General features: G+C 39.2%; 2 protein-coding genes across 10 annotated transcripts in view; both read right to left on the minus strand.

Moving 5' to 3' along the window:
- The window catches only part of LOC113524163 (protocadherin alpha-C2-like), a 230910-nt gene that overhangs the window by 179817 nt on the left and 25929 nt on the right, over nt 1-25164 (minus strand). For 4 of the 9 annotated variants that reach the window (XM_053241344.1, XM_053241335.1, XM_053241332.1 and 1 more), the window contains exons 2-4: nt 24064-24122; nt 21237-21325; nt 15204-17744 (exon numbers count right to left, since the gene is read on the minus strand). The exons of 1 other annotated variant lie outside the window; for it this stretch is intronic. In XM_053241344.1, the coding sequence (XP_053097319.1) occupies nt 17434-17744; nt 21237-21325; nt 24064-24122 (459 nt within the window). In that variant the 3' untranslated portion in view covers nt 15204-17433. Of the gene's footprint in view, nt 1-481; nt 2997-7742; nt 10403-11224; nt 13751-15203; nt 17745-21236; nt 21326-24063; nt 24123-25164 lie in introns of those variants that run through there. 4 more of the 9 variants (XM_053241320.1, XM_053241308.1, XM_053241331.1 and 1 more) reach the window with 4 other exon arrangements.
- Nucleotides 4155-6922, minus strand: LOC128320912 (protocadherin gamma-A12-like). The gene has a single exon (XM_053241359.1). It carries the CDS (start codon nt 6600-6602, stop codon nt 4170-4172), a length of 2433 nt encoding a protein of 810 aa, XP_053097334.1. The 5' UTR covers nt 6603-6922; the 3' UTR covers nt 4155-4169.

The following is a 25164-nucleotide window of genomic DNA, read 5'->3' on the forward strand; positions in this document are numbered from 1 at the left end:
AACCATAACAGTCACAGTAAGAGGTGGACTAAATAACATACACCTCAAGAAAAGATTCTCCTATAGAGCAAAGAATATTAAAAATGCGAAAAAAGATTCAACTGCTTATTGTTGTTTTATCAGATTATTACTACCAGGCCAATAAAGAAATATATATATATATATATATATATATATATATATATATATATATATATATATATATATATATATATACACACACACACATATATGTATATACAGATGAAATTAATATTAGAGGCAAGGTGTATTTGCAGTCTCTTTGTTTTGTTCTTTTTTGTATAAATATATGTTGAGCATACACAAAACCTTTGTCCCATGTGAGTCTGTCTTTGCCAGATAAGTACAGTAAATAACATCAACAACTGTAGAAAGTAGGAAAAAAACAACAACAAATAGGCACAAAGATGTGAACCTGACTTTTTGAGAAAGAATTTTAATATATTATTATTCATCATACCTCAACTCGTTCTTCCACATCAAAAAGGTTGCTTTGATTTGAATCATCTGGACTCTTCTTCAGAGTTCCACCAGCAGTAAGAGTGCTGTCATTGTAAGATGTGATGAACTTGAAGTCACTGGTGCGTGATCCTGTTGTTAGATACGTGTCATAATTGTAAGAACTGCGCAGAGTTCCAGCTCCCTCCACCTCTGCATAGTTGGGAGGGAGATAGGCGCTGGGAATGGCGACTGCTCCATCAAACAACAGTCTGGGCTTTCTCCTGTGACAAAACCTCACAGCCAGGATGAGAATAATGAAAGTCAGAAAGAAGGTGGACACGGAAACTAGCGCGACGATCAAGTAAAAAGTCAGTTTGGAATTGCTCTCCTCATAAGTCATGTCTTTAAGTTCTGGAACTTCAGCAAGATTATCAGAAATCAGTAAATATACAGAACAGGTAGCAGAGAGAGGCGGCTGTCCGTTATCTTTGACTGAGATAACAAGGTTCTGTTTCATGCTGTCAGATTCAGTAATGTCCCTCTGAGCCCTGATCTCTCCACTATGGAGCCCAATAGTGAAAAGTCCCGGATCAGTAGATTTGACAATGTGATAGGACAGCCACGCGTTCTGTCCAGAGTCAGCATCCACAGCGATGACTTTGGAGAGCAGAGAGCCAGAGAGAGCAGCTTTAGGGACCATCTCAGTCATTAAAGACTTTCCCTCTGGAGCAGGGTATAATATCTGTGGAGAGTTATCATTCTCATCTGATATGAACACACTCACAGTCACGTTGCTGCTGAGTGGAGGAGAACCATTGTCTCTGGCTACGACCTGGACTTGAAAGTTTCGGAACTTTTCATAGTCAAATGACCTGACAGCATGGATCACTCCTGTATCTGAGTTAATGGATAAAAATGAGGACACTGGAACACCGTTTATCTCACTGGGCAGCAGAGAATACAGGACTGTACCGTTCTGCCTCCAGTCTGGGTCTCTTGCAGTAACAGAACTAATGGAGGTTCCTGGTTGGTTATTTTCCATTACATATGCAGTGTAGGATTGCTGTTCAAATACAGGAGGATTATCATTGATATCTGATACAGATAGATGAATGGTCATGGATGAGGATAAAGGTGGAGAGCCTCCATCAGTAGCAGTGATTGTTATGTTGTAATCTGATTCTATCTCTCGATCTAACAAGCTCGTGGTTACCAAAGAAAAGTAGTTTTTGATAGATGGGTTTAATTTGAACGGAACATTTTCTTGAATTGAACATCTGACTTTTCGGTTATCTCCTGAATCTTTATCCTGAACATTAATAATGGCCACCTCTGTGCCTGTGACGGTGTTCTCGCTTATTGGATCATTCAGTGATTTGAGAATAATTCTCGGAGCATTGTCATTTACATCAGTTATATCTATAATAATTTTAGCAGTGGATGCTAAGCCAGAACCATCTATGGCTTGCACTCTGATTTCGTATGACTTTTCCTCTTCATAATCAATATTTTCATTTACCTTAATTTGACCAGTTATCTTGTCAATAGAAAATAATTTTGCGGCTTTATCAGATATTCGACTAAATTCATAACTGACTTCTCCGTTTACGCCCTCATCAGCGTCTGTAGCGCTCACTGTAACTACTTCTGCACCCGGCGGTGCGTTTTCAGCCAGAGTAACCTTATACACAGACTGACTAAAAACCGGGGTATTGTCATTAGCATCAAGCACATTGATGTGGATAAGTGCAGTACCAGACCTCTGTGGAGTGCCTCCATCAGTCGCAGTAAATATTAAATCTATTTCCTTCGTCTGTTCACGATCCAGCTCTTTGTCCAACACCAGTTTAGCGTATTTTCCTCCCTCTGCGTTTTCTTTAACCGACAAAACAAAATGATCATTTCTTTCAAGTGAATATCCTTGAACCGCGTTTTGGCCTATATCAGAGTCGTGAGCTTCATCCAAAGGAAAACGTTCTCCTTTATCAGCTGATTCCCTTATGTTAAACATTATCCGGCTTTTAGGAAATCTGGGCGCGTTGTCGTTTATATCCTGAATGTGCAGTGAAATGCGATGCACATCAAGAGGATTTTCCAACACAAGCTCGTAATTAAGAAGGCAAGACATCTTCGTTCCACAAAGCTCCTCTCGGTCTATTGTTTCTACCACGACCAGATTTGCACTACTCAGATTAATGTCGCAGTACCTCTTGGCGCTGTCCTCCGTCTCCATTCGAGCCTTACGAGCTGATAATTGTTTGGCATCGAGTCCGAGATCCTTTGCTATATTTCCGATCACATACTGACGTCTTGTTTCCTCTGGCACTGTGTAACTTAAATCTCCACGGACAGCGCGGATAAAGAGGCAAAAAGAAATCAAGAGAAACAGTAAATGAAAGGAAGATATCTTCTTTTCCATTCTGAATCGTGCTGAATATCTCTTTGGTTAAAGAGCCGGGTACTAATTAATGTTTTCTATCCTCAATTATTTCGACAATATACGTCATACAACCTTCTGTAGCAATCCTCCTCGATGTTATGGGATGGTGAAATATAAGAAAATGGGTGGAGAGCTGTGATTTTAAGTTCGTTGTTAAACAGCGACCCTTTGGGGATTTTTATTGTTATTGTAGTTTAGAGCCCTGTATTGATGCGCTCCTTCCGCTACTACGATCATATTCATCTATGAAATAAGCATTCTCAGTCGCTAAGAGAAAAAATAGCCGCAGCATGTGTATTTGAGAAACAAACAAACTAAAAACTTGTTTGTTGATGTAGATTATTATACCTGAAATATACCCTTGTATGAATTGTCTTTAGTGTTTTATTATTATTTTATTTCTCAAACAGTCGTTGGCTAAAACCATGGTACTAAAATTTTAGCAAAAAACCCTCAAGGTCACAACCATCATCCATCCTCTTCAGTATGACATCGATCAAATTGTAGTTAATACAATGTACTTTTCAGTAAATCGACTGATGCAGCCTCAGGTCTGATCACTGGCAGCAGTTCTGTAAAAACTCCAGGGCCCATAAATCCTCTTGTCTGACCATGCAGAAACCACTATACTCTTTTTCCAATCATAAACAAGAATTAAACTTTCTGCCTCTATACCAGCCACTGAATCAATGAGACCCACCTCATTATGTAAATCATCACACCAAGTTAAGAGGTCCAGATAAAGTGCAAGAACAAATCTTGAACCAAAATGTCAGAAAAACATCAATATAAGTGAAATACTTTGAGAAAGCACCCATAAACTTTACCAACCACCTGGATGCCCAGATATACCTTGCATTAGATATTTAAGTTACGGTTAAGAAACATAGCAATATTATGTAATTTTTGAAAGCTAAAGCAGTAAAAATAAATAAATAAATAAATAAATAGAAATCTTCATGCACAGTCCGTAAGACAACTTTCATGAATTTCCTAGACAGAGCTTTTTAGTATAATATGATTGTATTTCAAATCAGCCATGTTTGCAAGAAGCATAGCCACAGCAAATTTCCTCAACGGATTACATCATAATAGAAAAAAGATAATCTGCAATGCAACGGTGTCACATCACATTGAAATTTCATTAGCATGAAGAACAAACATTGAATTATTTATTAAAACCATAGAAAATGAAGGAAAAGCTGCTATATGGGGCCTAGATAAGCTAAACATACACTGTAACGTGAAGTACTATATAAGGTTTAGATCATGTTAACACTTTTCTTACCTCATCTCCATCATCACATGTGTTATTAATTGTAATCAGATTGGCATCTAAAAAGTCACTTGGAGGCTTCTTAAGAGTTCCACCTGCAGTAAGAGTGTTGTCATTGTAAGATGTGATGAACTTGAAGTCACTGGTGCGTGATCCTGTTGTTAGATACGTGTCATAATTGTAAGAACTGCGCAGAGTTCCAGCTCCCTCCACCTCTGCATAGTTGGGAGGGAGATAGGCGCTGGGAATGGCGACTGCTCCATCAAACAACAGACTGGGCTTTCTCCTGTGACAAAACCTCACAGCCAGGATGAGAATAATGAAAGTCAGAAAGAAGGTGGACACGGAAACTAGCGCGACGATCAAGTAAAAAGTCAGTTTGGAATTGCTCTCCTCATAAGTCATGTCTTTAAGTTCTGGAACTTCAGCAAGATTATCAGAAATCAGTAAATATACAGAACAGGTAGCAGAGAGAGGCGGCTGTCCGTTATCTTTGACTGAGATAACAAGGTTCTGTTTCATGCTGTCAGATTCAGTAATGTCCCTCTGAGCCCTGATCTCTCCACTATGGAGCCCAATAGTGAAAAGTCCCGGATCAGTAGATTTGACAATGTGATAGGACAGCCACGCGTTCTGTCCAGAGTCAGCATCCACGGCGATGACTTTGGAGAGCAGAGAGCCAGAGAGAGCAGCTTTAGGGACCATCTCAGTCATTAAAGACTTTCCCTCTGGAGCAGGGTATAATATCTGTGGAGAGTTATCATTCTCATCTGATATGAACACACTCACAGTCACGTTGCTGCTGAGTGGAGGAGAACCATTGTCTCTGGCTACGACCTGGACTTGAAAGTTTCTGAACTTTTCATAGTCAAATGACCTGACAGCATGGATCACTCCTGTATCTGAGTTAATGGATAAAAATGAGGACACTGGAACACCGTTTATCTCACTGGGCAGCAGAGAATACAGGACTGTACCGTTCTGCCTCCAGTCTGGGTCTCTTGCAGTAACGGAACTAATGGAGGTTCCTGGTTGGTTATTTTCCATTACATATGCAGTGTAGGATTGCTGTTCAAATACAGGAGGATTATCATTGATATCTGATACAGATAGATGAATGGTCATGGATGAGGATAAAGGTGGAGAGCCTCCATCAGTAGCAGTGATTGTTATGTTATAATCTGGTTCCTTCTCTCTGTCTAACAAGCTCGTAGTTACCAAAGAAAAGTAGTTTTTGATAGATGGGTTTAATCGGAATGGAACATTTTCTTGAATTGAACATCTGACTTTTCGATTATCTTCTGAATCTTTATCCTGCACATTAATAATGGCCACCTCGGTCCCTACTATACTGTTCTCTGGTGTTGGATCATTCAGTGATTTGAGAATAATTCTCGGAGCATTGTCATTTACATCATTTATGTCTATAATAATTTTAGCAGTGGATGCTAAGCCAGATCCATCTTTGGCTTGCACTCTCATTTCATATGTAGATTCTTCTTCATAATCGATGTTTCCAGTCACCATGATTTGACCAGTTATCTTGTCAATAGAAAATAATTTTGCGGCTTTATCAGATATTCGACTAAATTCATAACTGACTTCTCCGTTTACGCCCTCATCAGCGTCTGTAGCGCTCACTGTAACTACTTCTGCACCCGGCGGTGCGTTTTCAGCCAGAGTAACCTTATACACAGACTGACTAAAAACCGGGGTATTGTCATTAGCATCAAGCACATTGATGTGGATAAGTGCAGTACCAGACCTCTGTGGAGTGCCTCCATCAGTCGCAGTAAATATTAAATCTATTTCCTTCGTCTGTTCACGATCCAGCTCTTTGTCCAACACCAGTTCAGCGTATTTTCCTCCCTCTGCGTTTTCTTTAACCGACAAAACAAAATGATCATTTCTTTCAAGTGAATATCCTTGAACCGCGTTTTGGCCTATATCAGAGTCGTGAGCTTCATCCAAAGGAAAACGTTCTCCTTTAACGGCTGATTCCATCATGTTAAATGTAATCCGATCATTAGGAAATCTGGGCGCGTTGTCGTTTATATCCTGAATGTGCAGTGAAATGCGATGCACATCAAGAGGATTTTCCAACACAAGCTCGTAATTAAGAAGGCAAGACATCTTCGTTCCACAAAGCTCCTCTCGGTCTATTGTTTCTACCACGACCAGATTTGCACTACTCAGATTAATGTCGCAGTACCTCTTGGCGCTGTCCTCCGTCTCCATTCGAGCCTTACGAGCTGATAATTGTTTGGCATCGAGTCCAAGATCCTTTGCTATATTTCCGATCACATACTGACGTCTTGTTTCCTCTGGCACTGTGTAACTTAAATCTCCACGGACAGCGCGGATAAAGAGGCAAAAAGAAATCAAGAGAAACAGTAAATGAAAGGAAGATATCTTCTTTTCCATTCTGAATCGTGCTGAATATCTCTTTGGTTAAAGAGCCGGGTACTAATTACTGTTAGCTATACTGGATTATTTCGACAATATACGCCATACAACCTTCTGTAGCAATCCTCCTCGATTTTATGGGATGGTGAAATATAAGAAAATGGGTGGAGAGCTGTGATTTTAAGTTCGTTGTTAAACAGCGACCCTTTGCGGATTTTTATTGTTATTGCAGATTCTTGTTTTGCGATTTTCTTTTCGTCAGTGCTAACTTTTCTTTCTCCATGAAACGCTTTTTCAGTAGTTTAGTTTAAAAGAAAGAAAGAAACAAAGAAAGAAACAAAGAATGAAGCAGGTTATTTGGTAACCGAAATCAAATGTTTATTTTTGTGTAAATTATTATAGTTTAAATTTAGCAGTAAAGAGATAAATGGTCACCTTTTTTCCCCCACAAAAAGCATGATACCGTGCTGATGAAACCTTACCAAAACACTCAGGGTGCCAAGAGTCATCCACCTGCTTCCTTTTATAACAAATTTAGTTACAGTCAACTCAGATGATCAATTGCTAGTCAATAAAGTGTGGTTTAGCTATTGAAAATTATTTTACTTTGTAATCTACTGATACAGCCTCGGGTACGATCAGTAGCTTACATTTTCCAAAATCTAAGGTCCAGCAAATCCTTTCGGAGTAACGAAAATTTTAGGGAAAAAAAAAAAAATCAGTCAAGTGCCTCGACAAAGAAGCCATAAACAGCACCAACAACCTCGAGGTAAAGTTATGTCCTACATTAGAAAATATAATATAATATAATATGATATGATATGATATGATATGATATGATATGATATGATATGATATGATATAATATAATATAATATAATATAATAGTACCATATGTTTCGAAAGCTGGAACAGCGGGAAATAAATAGAAAACTTCATGTACAGTGCGTGGGAAATCTCTCATTCATTTGCTACACATACGTTTTGAGTATAATGCGATTGCAATTGACATGAGCCATATTTACCAACAGGACTGTTTTCGTCAATGCATTACTTCAGTAATAGAGAAAAGGACCATAAAAACCACATACAGGACCATTCTCAACCAAAAAAAATAATACACTGGAATACATGACGTACTACAAAAGATTTTCTTACCTCATCTCCATCATCGCATGTGTTGTTAAGTGTAATCAGATTCGCACCGATAACATCGCTTTGGGCCATTTTCAGAGTTCCACCAGCAGTAAGAGTGCTGTCATCGTAAGATGTGATGAACTTGAAGTCACTGGTGCGTGATCCTGTTGTTAGATACGTGTCATAATTGTAAGAAGTGCGCAGAGTTCCAGCTCCCTCCACCTCTGCATAGTTGGGAGGGAGATAGGCGCTGGGAATGGCGACTGCTCCATCAAACAACAGTCTGGGCTTTCTCCTGTGACAAAACCTCACAGCCAGAATGAGAATAATGAAAGTCAGAAAGAAGGTGGACACGGAAACTAGCGCGATGATCAAGTAAAAAGTCAGTTTGGAATTGCTCTCCTCATAAGTCATGTCTTTCAGTTCTGGAACTTCAGCAAGATTATCAGAAATCAGTAAATATACAGAACAGGTAGCAGAGAGAGGCGGCTGTCCGTTATCTTTGACTGAGATAACAAGGTTCTGTTTCATGCTGTCAGATTCAGTAATGTCCCTCTGAGCCCTGATCTCTCCACTATGGAGCCCAATAGTGAAAAGTCCCGGATCAGTAGATTTGACAATGTGATAGGACAGCCACGCGTTCTGTCCAGAGTCAGCATCCACAGCGATGACTTTGGAGAGCAGAGAGCCAGAGAGAGCAGCTTTAGGGACCATCTCAGTCATTAAAGACTTTCCCTCTGGAGCAGGGTATAATATCTGTGGAGAGTTATCATTCTCATCTGATATGAACACACTCACAGTCACGTTGCTGCTGAGTGGAGGAGAACCATTGTCTCTGGCTACGACCTGGACTTGAAAGTTTCGGAACTTTTCATAGTCAAATGACCTGACAGCATGGATCACTCCTGTATCTGAGTTAATGGATAAAAATGAGGACACTGGAACACCGTTTATCTCACTGGGCAGCAGAGAATACAGGACTGTACCGTTCTGCCTCCAGTCTGGGTCTTTTGCAGTAACAGAACTAATGGAGGTTCCTGGTTGGTTATTTTCCATTACATATGCAGTGTAGGATTGCTGTTCAAATACAGGCGCGTTATCATTCACATCCGATACAGACAAATGAACTGTCTTAGAGGAGGATAAAGGTGGAGAGCCTTCATCCACTGCAATAAATGTAATGTTATATTCTGATGTAAATTCACGATCGAGTGTGCCTGATGTCACAATGGAAAAGTAATTTTTGATAGAAGGTTTTAACACAAAAGGAACATTTCCTTGAATACTACATCGGATCTGTCGATTTTTTCCCGAGTCTTTGTCTTGAACATTAATTATGCCTACTTCTGTTCCAGTTGCTGCGCTTTCAGGAATGGGATTATTCAAAGATTTTAGGTGTATAGTGGGTGCATTGTCATTAACGTCCTCTATATCTATTACCACCTTCGCAAAAGAAGCAAGTCCAGGACCATCTTTACCTTGAATCCGTAATTCATACGTTGTTTGTCTTTCATAGTCAACGGTGCCGCTCAAAATTAAATCCCCTGTTTCAGACTCCAGCGTAAACAATTTAAGCATGTCGTTAGAGATGTGTCCAAATTCATAAATCACCTGACCATTAGCGCCTTCATCAGCATCTGTGGCCCTCACTGTAGTTATTGTCGTGCCAACGGGAGAATCTTCCCGCAGACTCACCTTATACACTGGTTTACTGAACACTGGAGAATTATCATTGGCATCGAGGACAGTAACGTGTATTAGGACAGAGGCAGATTTAGGCGGATTGCCTCCATCCAGAGCGATGAGCACTAACCTCACCTCCTGCTCCTGTTCACGGTCCAACTCCTTCTCTAAAACGATCTCCCCGTATTTTTCTTGACCAGGGTTATTATGAAAAACGAACGAGAAATAAGGATTATCCTGCAGTTTGTAGGTCTGTACAGCATTCACGCCTATATCTGCATCGTGTGCTTCATTAATGGCGTAGCGAGCTCCTTTGTGTGTTTGTTCTCTGATCTCTAATTTAACCACATCCTTTGAGAAAACCGGTGCGTTGTCATTAATATCAGTAATTTCTACAACAACTCGATGTAATTCCAAAGGGTTTTCTAGAATCACTTCGTACTTCAACATACACACAGTACTGAATCCACAAAGTTGTTCTCTGTCGATTCTATCAGCTACGGTCAAATCTCCAGTATTCATGTCTATGTCACAATGGCGTTTGCTGTCACCCTCCACATCTAAACGGGCTTTACGCAAAGCCAGGTTTTTAGCATTTATCCCAAGGTCCTTCGCCAGATTTCCAATCACAGACCCGATCTTCCTCTCCTCTGGAGTAGAATGACTTATATCTCCTTGTGATGTCGGCAGCAAGAGAAAAATAGACGACACGCCGAACAAAAAAGACCGTGCAGAACATCCAAGGTATTCCATAACAAATGGTCAAAGCCGAGACGTGTCCAGTGAACTCAGGATGATTTTAGAAATATAGACGGTGTTGCAAATGAGTATGTGAGAGGAAACAAATAAACACAGTGTTAAAAGCTAAACAGGATCCTCGTAATCTTTAATGACGATGCCTCCTGCAGCAGTTTGACGTCTTTCGCATCTTTACATATTAAATCAGAGGGTGGAGAGAGATCTCGCCATTCTAAGCGGGCAAGTAGCGACGCATGGTGTTGTGTGTAAAAATTGCACTTAAAAAGCATCACAGAAATGAAAACAGTGGGGAAAACAACACAGATAGATAGATAGATAGATAGATAGATAGATAGATAGATAGATAGATAGATAGATAGATAGATCTCCACTCATGGAGATGCTGAACCTTGGCACAAAATTACATTAGTATTATCTGACTACATAAACACTAATAAACACGCATCAATAAATATCCTACCAATATTACTATTATTATATTAATATTACTATTATCCTACTAATAGTACTACTACTACTACTACTACTGCTACTACTACTACTACTACTACTAATAATAATAATAATAATAATAATGATAACTATTATTATTATTATAATCCTTAATTGATAATGAGCTCCAGTTTACTTTTACTTAGTAAAGTTTTAAAGGTTTACTTAGTAAAGATATAAAATATTTTAATTTACTTTTTCCTGAAAGGTATAGATACAACACTCTACAAAACTGACCACAGTAACTCAGAAGGCTTATGTGTCTAGGAAAATTAGACATATACAAACAAACAAGCAAATGAATGAATGAATGAATTCCTTTGATTTGTTGAATTAATAGAGCAGGCAATAAAGCTCGGTAAAATAGTGGTCAAACAATTTAATATCTTTTTAGCCTCTAATAACCTAATCGAAGAGAAGTACACACTTTCATTCTTAGTTTGTTTTTAAGCTTATTGCTTCACAGTGTATCACTGTCGTGGATTTGTCAGGCTTGCTTACTGACGCAAATAATTTGACAAAGGTGCCTCTGGGAAAACGAATATAGATCCTGAAAATACTGTTCTTACCTCGATTGCTTCTCCTGTATCCGAAAGATTGATCATATTGGAATCATCTGGACTCTTTTTAAAAGTTCCACCAGCAGTAAGAGTACTGTCATTGTAAGATGTGATGAACTTGAAGTCACTGGTGCGTGATCCTGTTGTTAGATACGTGTCATAATTGTAAGAAGTGCGCAGAGTTCCAGCTCCCTCCACCTCTGCATAGTTGGGAGGGAGATAGGCGCTGGGAATGGCGACTGCTCCATCAAACAACAGTCTGGGCTTTCTCCTGTGACAAAACCTCACAGCCAGGATGAGAATAATGAAAGTCAGAAAGAAGGTGGACACGGAAACTAGCGCGATGATCAAATAAAAAGTCAGTTTGGAATTGCTCTCCTCATAAGTCATGTCTTTCAGTTCTGGAACTTCAGCAAGATTATCAGAAATCAGTAAATATACAGAACAGGTAGCAGAGAGAGGCGGCTGTCCGTTATCTTTGACTGAGATAACAAGGTTCTGTTTCATGCTGTCAGATTCAGTAATGTCCCTCTGAGCCCTGATCTCTCCACTATGGAGCCCAATAGTGAAAAGTCCCGGATCAGTAGATTTGACAATGTGATAGGACAGCCACGCGTTCTGTCCAGAGTCAGCATCCACAGCGATGACTTTGGAGAGCAGAGAGCCAGAGAGAGCAGCTTTAGGGACCATCTCAGTCATTAAAGACTTTCCCTCTGGAGCAGGGTATAATATCTGTGGAGAGTTATCATTCTCATCTGATATGAACACACTCACAGTCACGTTGCTGCTGAGTGGAGGAGAACCATTGTCTCTGGCTACGACCTGGACTTTAAAGTTTCTGAACTTTTCATAGTCAAATGACCTGACAGCATGGATCACTCCTGTATCTGAGTTAATGGATAAAAATGAGGACACTGGAACACCGTTTATCTCACTGGGCAGCAGAGAATAGAGGACTGTACCGTTCTGCCTCCAGTCTGGGTCTCTTGCAGTAACAGAACTAATAGAGGTTCCTGGTTTGTTATTCTCGGCTACATATGCGCTGTATGATTGCTCCTCAAATACGGGAAAATTATCATTTATATCAGCCACTTTGATATTCAAGCTCGTAGTTGAGAATAGAGAAGGTGTACCTCCATCAGATGCTGTTATCGTAACATTATACTCAGAGAATTGCTCGCGATCCAGTGATGCTGTAGTAATTAAGGTGAAATAGTTCTTGATGGATGGTTGTAATTTGAATGGTAAATTAGTGGGGATAGAACAACTAAGTCTGCTGTTTTCACCAGAGTCTTGGTCCTTCACATTTAATATGCCAATTTCTGAGCCTACAGCCATGTTCTCTGGAATTGGGTTCATAAGAGATTTCACTGTTATCACCGGGGCATTGTCGTTAACATCTAGTATTTCAATTACGACCTTGCAGTGGCCTGTTTGTCCACCGCCATCTTCTGCCTGGATTTCTATCTCATATGAAGAGGCGATTTCATGGTCCAATTTTCCAGTAACCAAAAGTTCTCCATTTTTTTCGTCAACCTGAAACAGATTTTTTGTACTCTCCGAGAGGTGGTTAATATAATATGTTAATTCACCATTCACACCTTCATCCTCATCAATCGCTAATATTTTAATAACGGAAGTCCCAGGAGCTGCATTTTCAAATAACTGAGCTCTGTATAGAGGTTGTGAAAAAATCGGAGCATTATCGTTGAAATCCTGAACCATAATTTGAATAACAACGGAACCAGATCGAGGAGGATTTCCTCCATCCACGGCAGTCAGCATCAAAGAGTGTTCCGCTTTTTTCTCTCGGTCAAGGTTGCTTTTCAAAACAATGTCCACATACCTGTCTTTACTCGACCTTGCATCAATGTCGAAGTGCACGTTTTGACTGAGGATATAATTCTGAACTGAATTTACTCCAACATCCAGGTCTCTGGCTCTAGCTATTTGAAATTTGCTGCCAATCGGAGCAGTCTCGCTGATCTCAAGCTTGATCGAGTCCTTTGGGAAGACGGGCGTGTTGTCGTTGACGTCCTGTACCTCTAAAATCACATTGTGAAGCTCTAGAGGATTTTCGAGAATAAACTCAAAATGCAAAATACAAGGCGACGTTGGTCCACATAGCGTCTCTCGGTCGATTCTCTCCAAAACAACGATATGTCCAGAATCAAGGTCCACTCCACAATACCGTGCTTCACCATGGTAATCCAGTCTCGCTTTGCGTGATCTGAAACCTTTAACGTCTAGATTAAGATCTTTGCTTAAGCTTCCGATTAAGTATTTTGTCTTTGATTCCTCGGGGACAGAATAACGAATGTCTGCCACAACGACGGAGCTGAAGAATGAGTAAAGAAGGCTAGTAATTGCCCAAAAAGAGAACAATGTAATCCTTTTCGACATATTTGTGTGTCCCAGATATAAAATCTTCACTCTGATATAGGTTTTTAATTTAAATATTATCTCCACTGTATTCTACAAAAAGCAGACGTAGATAAGACAAGCTCCCTTGTTTAGTGTTGCAAGTATTATTGCATTGTCCCTTGGAAAAAAATGCACTAATGGGTGTGTTTCTGTGAAAGAGAATTTAAAATTGGTGAAGAGCGACACTGTGAGGCAAACCAAGAATGTGCAATGGTACTGTGGCTTTAAAAAAGAAAGTAAGAAAATCTATTAAAGTGAGATATTGTTCAAATTATGTCGATTAAAGATGTTTAATCAACGGTAATAATACAAAAAACATGGAGATTAAGAAGGGGGACATGCGCATACAGGACTGCTTCATGAGCAGCGTTTCAGCACCACAGACAGCGACGAAAAGACAAAGAGATGAAAGCGATTGATGGTCCGTTTTCTATCGGATATATGTCATAAACATGTTCATGCTCAACGTTTGCAGAAGGAATAAAGGTTGACCAACTTTACTGTGCAAAGGTAGTTTGACATTTTTTGGGTATTGCAAAAACAAACAAACAAACAAAAAAGTAAGTAAGTAAGTAAGTAAGTAAGTAAGTAAGTAAATAAATAAATAAATAAATAAATACAATTTAAAGAACGCACAAAATGAACACATGGTATTTCTTAAACCCTGGGAATTTGTATTAGACCAAAATAAATAAATAAATAAATAAATAAAATTAAAAAAAATTAAAATTAAGAAATAAAACTATCCAAAATGCTCAGTGTTTCTTCAACAGCTGCAGTGTTTATTTATGTCCAGATGTACACACATTCGCACTTTAGGTGTCATACCTGGGAATTGGTTTGGTGCTAGGCTTGAATTAAACAGTGCTAGGCAGCATTAAGGTCCACAACATTGCAAGAGTACTCACAGACATAACCCATCTTTGAAGCATCTAATAGTTTGTCCTGTGTGCAGTTGATTAACAATGTTGTTTTGCATAATGGAAGTTTAACAATGGTTGCACTTAATAGTAAATGTTATATTCGTACATTAAACTGTGAGTTATCTAACACTCACACCACAGACTTAGTATAAAAAATATATAATGCACAACAAATAAGAACTCAATGTATGTGATATCTAAAAACAATGTAGCGATAGTTTAATAAAGTGCTGTATGCCCTTCATTATGTCTTGGCTTAAGCCATGGTATGTATTTATAAGCAGTCAAATAAAAATGAGACAAGATTATTTCATATTTTCATGTGATTTCATATGTCATCATTGTAGACCCTCAGCTCATTAAGTGAACCCGCGTCTGCAGTAGAAGTACTGATGTTGTAATTTCATGTTTTGCTCCAGTGCATAGAGTGCAGGATTAAATCTGTTTCTCCATCTGCCTGCTTCGTCTGACTCCACACACTTTAATCCTTACATTCACAAACACAGCTGTGAATTATTTTTTTTTCCTGTTTTATTATTGCTTGTTTTTAACCTAGAGATAGACCTGACTTTCTGTTTTCCAAGATGGAAACATTATTTGGCTGTTACACATTAAAAAAATAGAAAAAAGTACATGAACAATTGTTGGTACTTATGAAAAAAATTTATTTGTGGTTTATAAACAAAACACTTTAACATATTTCAGAAAGTGATATAAAAAAGGGAAAAAAGAAAAGAAAAATACACTATTTCACCACTACACTGATGAGCAGGTGTACAAAAAAGGTTGTTCAATAGATTTGCACCGTCAAAGTCAAGAGCAAAGTGCCATCTCAGCACTGATGGACTTAATAAACATTCACTACACACAAGCAGAGTACATAGACAGGGTTTTTTTGTTGCATTTATCATTTTGATATTTTTATTGTGATTTTTAAATTTTAATGGAAAACAAGGTTGTTATCATAGAAGGGGATATATGAAGCAGTTCCACTTTACTTTGTTTGTTCATGAATTCAAATATATTTATGGTTATAAAAAAGAATTATAGCATAACACTACAGCAATACATTTATCTAGAATGTTAAGGTTAACATTGATGTCATAGGGACAACATTGCTCCCCTGGTGGTTTTGCGTACAACTGAATCTGAATGAGCAATTAGATATATGTCTATGTGTTTTATTAGAGACGATGCACGTCTCTAATTACAAGGGAATGGTTAAAAATAAATATGAAAAGCATATCTATCTATATATATCTATATAGAGTTTATCTGTGTATCACATGCAAGCAGTCACTTAGTGATCTGACAGCACTAAACCACACCTGAAGAAGGCTGTACTTTGTATGTGTGTGTGTGTGTGTGTGTGTTTTATTGATTATAGCAGCACTAACATCCATCCTATACCTTGATCAATAGCCCTACTGCCAAGAGAAACAAAAGTAAAATTTTGAAAAAAAAAATTTAAATAAAAGGTAGAGGGATCATGAATCCCTCCAGAATGGAAAAAGAATTCACAGGCATGAAACCTTCTGCTGAGTTCTCCAGTGCTATCATGCACCTCAGCTTGGTTTGTTACCATATACAGCTGTCTATACACCTCTGTATACCAAACCACACCCTCAAAATGAAAATCTACGTCTGCACAACCTCCTCAAAAGAAAAAGTCAAGACACTTTTCACTGCTGCTTGAGCACTTGCTTTACGCGGATGGAAGTGGCTCATGTGCTTATGCTCCCTGGGGAAGGATCGAAAGTTCAGTAACAGTGCTGAGGCTTGATTTGAGTGCAGAGGTTACAAGTCAGAGAGTGTGTTTTATGTCCGTTATTGAGTCCCATATCACAGCCACAAGAGGGCAGTTCTAGTTGTACATGGCTGTAAACATGGAGAAGGACTGAGAGGGAGTGTGAGTAAAACCTACAAGCACTGAAAGCCACAGCTCTTGCTCACAGAGGGGGAATCACAGCAGAGGGGAAAATTTAACAGGCCTGGTTTGAAATGAAGCAACAAGCAACATTCTTGCCTATATTACATAAGAGGCTGTGTTCCTACAACGGCTTTAGTGTGGTCTATTAATATCAAACAAATTGGACAATGGATTCTACTTTACTGGCCTGACTGTAAATTCAACACATGGAACAAATTTGTATGTTTAGAACTATATGTTCAAGTGAAGAAGAATTTAAATTTCAGTTTTGGAGTTATAGGTTGTATTTTTTTTATTTTTTTGCACCACCAAGTAAAGCACACATGCGGTTTCAGCATTAGTGTGCCACTCAAAGGCAGCAGGGGGCTCTGTGAGCACAAATCCCGAAATTATTAATTTTATACATGACTATTGTACGACCCCCGAAGTGGTTTTCCTCCACATCACACACATAATGCTGACCAGATCATATTTCATTCAAACACCTTTTGGTCATTTACAGTACAAATTCCTGGCATAGTAATGGAGTCATGAGGATGTCCAGAAGAACAGACTCCCCTCACATATATTAGACCTATGTATATGAGTTGCAATTTATGGATTATATCTTGGAATAAATGCTGTAATGTACTGTCTTTTAGATTTATAACTGTCTCTTAGAAACATGTGGAGTGAAAACCTTCTGGACACACTGAGTAGTGAAATAGCCAATTATTGCCTCCTGGGAGCCGTCATGGTTTAAGGATTGGGATCATCTGAGGTTGGATACAAAGAGAAAAGAGAACGATCAGCACTGGGCGGGGCTGGCAAATCAATCTCCCCATAGTGAGAGCTACAATTAGAGGGCTCTCCTCTCTATGCTGTATTTCTTTTCAAATTTTTCTTTTTTCATTTCTGTGAGTTCAGTAGGTAGATTGTTTTTGAAACAGCCAAATTCTCCTTTACTCCTCGCCATCATCTTTGCCCTTCTCCTTTTTGTCCTTTTTTTCCTTCTTCTTCTTTTTCTTCTTCTTGGGATCCTCTTTCTTGCCAAAGCTAATAAAGTCCCCTTTGTCATCCATGGCTCCTGGATCTTGCCGGATGGAGATGATTGCAGGTGAGCCAGGAATGATGAAGGCTTCTGGAGGGAGCTCGCCTGGCTTCAGGGCCTGTGGAGGACCATAGCCTGGTCCAGCACCATAACGGAAGCTCCAGCTATTACTGTTAATCCCAGCTCCGACAGGTGGAGAGAGCTGTCCTTCAGCCTCTCCATCTGCATGTGAGAGAGAAAGACAGAAAATTATTTACCATAGATAATTTGTCATAGAAAGTTAATTTGCCATAGAATGTTATGATGAATTATATCAATTTTAGATTTTCCCTGCAACATACCCTTTGTCCCAAATGGTGCACTTGTCCTCATTTTTAAAAGGTTTGCAAGGCTGTAGAGTTTTAATAATTTTTTTCACTTTGGGCTTCAAAAAAGTTAATTCAACCTTTAATTCAACAAAGCCGTATCAGCGAAGACTCACCACCAGGGACCCAAAACCTCTTGTTATATTGGCTAGTGCTGATCACAACAGATGGGTTTGGTGAAAGCAGTGAGCAACAGTCAACATTAATATAATGTAAATATATTCTGATCTGTCTTAAAATGTATTTTTCATTATTTTATAGGATAGCAAGTCATTGTTGCTCAGTAATGTTTTTTTTTTAATACAAAATGATACAGAGCCCACTTGTAAAATGTTTCCACTCCACCTTTCTACCTTTTAGGCTAACTACCTGGCTCATATGTATATTTTCTGCTTTTTAAATTTCTAAATTATTTGTGACTGTACTGTGTGGTCTGTGTTTGTGTTTAGTCATCTAATGGACTCGGATGATTAATTAATTCAATTTAGGTTCATACCAGGCCTAGAAAGTGCTCTCTCTTTCTCACTTTCGCACACACATACATGGGCACTCTGCATATACCCTTGGGCTTGGTGGATTTAATTTGGCTAAAAAGGTTGCTCTTGGCAGTACAAAGTGCTAGCATATTCTCAAGAGAAATACCCTGTGAAACCTCTTGTCCTGGTCAGAATTATCGAGTGTTCAGAAGATACAGACCCCTAACATGATTTTCCTGACATCAGTTATGGCAAGAGTATCTGTGTGTGTGTGTGTGTGTGTGTGTTCTTTGTAACTCATTGCCAACCTTTCTCTTTGTATCACATCACTTGTTCTGTCACTGTCTGGCTGCTCAATGCATTCCTGCCAGTTTAGTGTCAATGTGCTCCAGGTGTGAGACAATGCCCACAGCATCCAAGCTGATAAAGATATGCCAGGTTTTTGTCAACATAACTCACCCTCACGCAGTTTTTTCCACAGCTCCTTGCAGAGATCTGCTGTTGAGCTGCTTCCCATAAATCTCAGGAAGAAGGTTACCATGGTACCCACATGTCCTTGGTTAAAATTGATATCCCCATTTTGGCATGCAGATGTCCTATATTCTTTTTTTTATTTTCCTTCCAATTTACACTGACCACATCGCATGCTAATTTCTTAAATAAGCATATGTTTAGCCCACTGGCCCCTTTACTCATCCACCACACCAGGCTTTCCTGTCTGAAACATCCTTCTCCTCTTTCTCTCTGAGTATGAATGGTTGCTATGGAAACTGCCTCCCTCATCGCTCCTTGCCCACTCCCAGCCACTGCAGCAGTCTCTCCCACTTCAGTGCTGTTGCCTGGCAACAACTCACACATTGTTCCCTAGCAACAGGACCACCGCAGGGGCCTGCCACTCCTCAAGTGTGCCTCTCTAACCCCCGCGTTCCCTCGTCACCCACTCTTTATCCTCTATAACCCTCAATAGAGTGAGCAACCTCCTTCACTTCCTCTTGTTTACTCTTCAGTTATCATTCATTTGTTCCATCTTATTTTCCCTCTGTTCTGCTCTGTGTCTCTCATTCCTGGCTCCTGCTTTTCATTCAAAGATTGTTGCTGCACAAGAGTATCAAACTGAATATATTACCATGTGATGGATGATAAAGCAGTGCTTACACAACACATCTGTATATCTGAGTCAATACCTGCTTTGGAAATAATCTAAAAGCAGTACATAATTGTCTCATATTTTATCCAACATTCAAAAACGATAGTGATACCTTCCACCCTGTCTGTCCGTATAAACACTCCTACAGGTCAAGTCCAGTATGCTCGATCATATTGTCAATATTTCAGTCGTCCTCCCCTCAAGCTTCTGTCTAATCTCCTTAATGAGCTAGCAGATCAATACCCCTGTGTCTGTCTGTATCTGTGATGAATACCAAATATGAACCCAACAAACTCTCTGACTGAAGCCCAGCCCTGTGTTGCGTCATTCATATCCGAACCAGATGCTTTGTACAAATTCAAAAGCCAAGTAGTATGGGCTTGTGGATCAGCTGGTTGTACAAGTAATCATAAAAAGCTATTCCTGTTCAGCATCTCATCGACAACCACTGTGAATGACACAGGAATGTACATTAATCATAAACAAAATCTTTTATTTCAATTCAGTAAATCTCATGAGCTAAAACAAACACAAGCGGCTTTCTCCCAAAAATATCCCATCTTGAATCACAGCAACAGCTAATAACTGAGCACTTATACAGACTAATTACAAGTTTTAGTCGTAGACACTTAAATAGGATCACTTCACTAGATTACAGATTAAACCGTCCCAGCGAAAAAAGGGGAAAATTAAATGATCCTTCACTCATTATGCCTGCTGGGATGGGCTCTGGTTAGCTTTGAGGTAAAAGATACATGGTGTATGAGACTGCATTTCTCAGTTCACACTAGCATGCATTGCTCATGTCACTCATGTAGCTTGTCACTTGTGGACCTCCAGGGTTTTCAGTTCCTATGAAAGTGGCCAAAATTTATGTCATACAGCACAGGATTTACTACAGCGTATGATTTCCTTTTCTTTAAAATGTATGTAGGATGGATTCTATTTTTTTAAAGTGTGAAATTGGTTGTTTGATTTATATTACTTGCCAGGCTTCATATTAGCTTTATTAGCAGACTATCAGTGCAAGCTAACTGTACTAGCTATTTACACTTATCAGAGACACCACTATTTGTGTCTATATCTATATATCATCTTCTAACCAGTTAAACACAATTAAATAATGCTTTGATCAGTGTGAAGGTTGATCGATTTGCCTGCTAGGTACAAGGTTTTGTATGAGCTTCATTAGCAGTTTAGCAGCTTACTAAACACTCTTTAGAGACACTAACAAAATCTGACACTTTCTTCCAAGCTTTATTTTTCTTCCTAATGTCTCTATACTCATCTAATGACAGGATAAGATGGTTATAAGATTTTCTCCCAAATGGGAGGTTGCAGGTAAGAACTAAAATTGTGAGTGGGGAAGTGAAGAAACATCAGCTCATGCAACCCATAGGATCATTCGAACCAATCGTTTGGATTTGTCACTTTATCGCATCATATCTAATTTGCATAGTTGAAAAAATCTTAACTTCCATATAATGTGTCATGCTGCCGCTTTGTCATTTGCCACTGCTGCTGAAATTGCAGCTCCATGACACAAATGTACGCAGAAAACAAATAGTCACTTTTTGCTTTGTCTATTGCTGGTGTGAACTCTAGGTAAGTCTGAGGCCCCTTGAGAAATCTCTCCCCCCAACATTATTTTAGAAGAACTGTGCTATGTGAAACTCTAAAAAACTGACTTTGGGATGTAGGAGTGAGGGAAAATGTGAAGTCTTACCCGCAGCACTGGACACTGTAGGCCAGTTCTGTACCAGCACACCTTGCGCTCCCTGCATCACAGCTGAGGCCTCCTCCATGTGAACAGAGCTGTAACATAAATATTTGTGATTTACAGCTGCACTACTGTCAGAGCTGCTGTTATAGAAAATCAACACCTTCTGAGCAATCAGAATTGAGAAATAAATAGTGCTGTGGTATAAATAAAAATAAAGTCAAGAAAAAAATCGGGTAACATCAGACTCTGCATGTGTGTGTACGTCTATGTGCGTGTGCATCCATGTGCACACACATGTTACATGCATGACTGATTCCCTGTTGCTGTGTATACATGTGCATGGGTGTGATTTTCTCAGTGTGGCAGCACACACAGACTCTGAAGTTGCATGCCAGCATGCATGTATGTGATCTGATGAGCATGTGTGTGTGTGTGTGATGACACGCAGAGTAACCATGGGCCATTGGGGCATGATTTTGTTGCACTTTGAGTGTTGAGAGACAAGCTGACAGGAAAGTGAGATGATGGAATAGGAGGTGACAGACAGAGAAGGTGTGATGAAAAGGGAAAGAGTGATGGGAGACAGCAAGGAGAACTGAAAATAAAAGACGAAGTACTATTTTGTTGTATTTTATTTTATTTTAAACCTACTATTACTGTCAGTAATTATTTCTATACTTAATTTTCCTTTATTTCTTTACAGCCAATTTCCTTACTCTTTTCTACCTTTTATCTCAAAGACTGTAAATGTTTGGAAAATCAAAATGATGCACCCTCCACTCCAGAACTGCTCATGTGCATTAAAATACACCCTGTTAAGCTGGCTGATCAAAATCCTTCTGTCCTCCAACAGCCTCAGTGTTGTCTCCTACAGCACTTAGACTTCAGCACCAAGCATCCATACATTCCTAATGAATATATGAGACATGATATGCAAAGAAGCAGCGTGTATAGCGATGTATCTGCAATGCAGCACAGGGTGTGTTCAGCTTGCTTTGAACCTTTTTTTTTGTATATGCTCTATGTGTGAGAGAGACAGACTCAGGCTGTGATGGATTTTTATAATACTATTACATTTTATATTATAGCTGAAAATTAGCCTCTGATTTGCTGGAGCACAAGGCTCACATTCAGCATAATGCCAGAGACCTTGAGAGCTTCACACTCAATTATTTGAAGCAACAAATGAATAATGGTGCTGGAGATTATACTGGTCAAATACAGAGCTCCAAAACAGAACATATTTGATAGACAAAGGTAGTATGTGATGGTCTGAGCTGTCGTCTTAAACAGAGGCCAGGTTGGGTCTTAGATAAAGACTCTAGAAATGTAAATGCTGTAAATCTTCACATGAGCATCTAATAATTTAGTGGTAAAATATTAATAGAGTTCCTGAACCCCCTATATTGGGTATGCTGAGCATGGACAATTTTGCTGCCTTGGCTCCTGGCTGTGTCATCATACTTTACATCATACTGCCTTATACTTTAGCATTTAGCAACTTTAAATAATCAACTTTTAAAGATGTTACAGGTAGAAATTCTAAGTAAGGAAATGGGACTTGGATATAAGTGAAATGAAAGTGAAATGGTACTTGAAAAATGTGTGTGACTCTATTAGTATCAATACAGATCTGGTTGTATTGTAATTGTAAGTTGCCTTACAACTGTTACTAACTGTTACTACTCCCAGTCTGTACCTTTTATTGTGTTTACACTACAAGTGAACCTGCATTTAATAAAACACTAATTTAGAGGCCCATTAGGATCTGAGAGCAGCCACTTAATACACCCTTAACTACAAAGGTGTTTGGTGGACCATTTACTTAATATTATTCCTTATTTAATTGCTATTGTGTACATTTAGTTTGGCCAGTAACACTAACACTGATTATACACTAATAAAAATATAAGAAACAAGGCGTTCAAATGAAGCAAAAAAATATACATCATCTCTTCTCAGAGGTGTTTATACGTGTATTAACATGGTCACAATACTAATGCATGAAACAGACTGCCCTTCAGGAATGTGTGTGTGTGTGTGTGTGTGTTTGGTGTCTAAAAGTATCATTTTACATGTGTGGGTTTATCTCACACCAACTTAAAAGCGTGAGGTAAAAGAAGAGAATATTTATTTTGAGAGTCTGTTATGAGAATTCATGCATATAAATGCACACTGTAAGTGAGAAGTAAGTGTATGATTATGCAAAGAGGCATCGTGTGTGTGTGTGTGTGTGTGTGTGTGAGAGAGAGAGAGAGAGAGAGAGAGAGAGAGCCTGTTCATCAGGCAATTTGTCCTTCATGCTCAGCATTGAAGGACTGAGCATGTGGTACAGAGAATGCTGATGACCTATATCCTCCATCACTGCAGATATCCGCACTGCCGAGAAGAGGCCCTTAGCTACCAGATCTGCTTGAGTGTGTGTGTGTGTGTGTGTGTGTGTGTGTGTAATGAAAGCAGACAGAGCTGTTGGCTATTATAGGACTACTGGTCATGTAGATTTGAGGCAGCTTCTGGGGGTCATCATGTCTGATTCTTCTCTGTACTGCAAATCAGAAATCTCTCTCCATCCCTCTCTCCCCCACTGTTCTCTCTTTTCACTATAGTTTTTTTTTTTTTAGCTCAAATTGCTCAATAAAAACATTACACTGTAGTAAAAAATTTAACATTCTCAATTCAGAAGCCTTAGTAAAAATGAAGAGCAGAATATGTATGCATAGATAATTAAAAAAAAAAACAATAAAAGAGACACAAAGGATTGGATTTTTATACTGCTTTGAGTAGGTGTGGAATGAAACAGTTTGGAGAGATTAAGAACAAAAGTGCTTACCTCTGCACCCCTGCCCTCAAAGATGCAGAGTACCGCCAGTCAGCATTCGGTCCCTTGGGCTGAGAAAGACAGAGAAGTAGAGAGAGACAGAGAGAGAGAGAAAGAAAGAGAGACGGGTGGAACAGGGTTAGATAGATTTTCATCAATAAATCATGGAGCTCTGTACAAGTCTCCTCTCTGCATTCTGATATGAGCTGTATCTAACAGAGACGCTCATAAGCTCTGGCCTGTGATTTAAAGAGTTGCAGTTTGTCTATGTGGATGTATTTGTGTGTGTTTTGGTTTAGGACCTCATAAGCTCTGGAAGGTGCCAGAGGCTAATCTGGTGAATTACTGCCACATCACTTATCCAGCAGATGGGTCTACATTTACCACCATGTCTTCATTTTATCCCAACCTTCACCCTTAACCTCAGACCCTCATACATTCCACATATGCACCATAATCCCAAAAACCCATTTCTTTTTCATTTTCGTTACTCACTCGTTTTCATCTGGGCACCAATGTACTCCTCCTACAAACCCCCTTCATTTATCCAATTTACCTCCTCTGAATAGAATGACATCATCTTAAGTAAACAGCTGATCCCTCGTAATGTGATACTATAGCATCCTCCACCCCAAGAGCATCAGCCATAAAGCCACTGAAATCAGCCGAACCACCATCAGCAACGGAACCAAATGTTATGTCCTGCAAACGCACACAATATTCCCATTATGAACCTCTGAGCACATAAGATAATTAGGTGCTGCTTCTGCAGACCAACATAATGCAATAAAATAGAGAGTGCATTTAAAGTCTCTACAGAAAACATGAATGTACAGCCCAAAATACCTTCAAGTGCACATCACAATTCTGCCAAAATGTCCACACTGAACTACTGATACACTTAAGCAACAGCTTTGTGAAGGAGATCATCATCCAGTCTTTTTATATTTGTCCTAGTAAAGAACTGGGTCGCGGAGTATGTGCTACGCTAAGGCGTTACTGAGTGACCCAGATAAATTGGATAAATAATATTCTTAATCAGGTGAATTCAGGGGGGAGGGAGCGTGTGCACAAACTACACAATTTAATTTGCCAGACAGAAAATCAAAGGGG

This window comes from Pangasianodon hypophthalmus, chromosome 17, assembly GCF_027358585.1.
Source record: "Pangasianodon hypophthalmus isolate fPanHyp1 chromosome 17, fPanHyp1.pri, whole genome shotgun sequence".
Lineage (NCBI taxonomy): Eukaryota > Metazoa > Chordata > Actinopteri > Siluriformes > Pangasiidae > Pangasianodon > Pangasianodon hypophthalmus.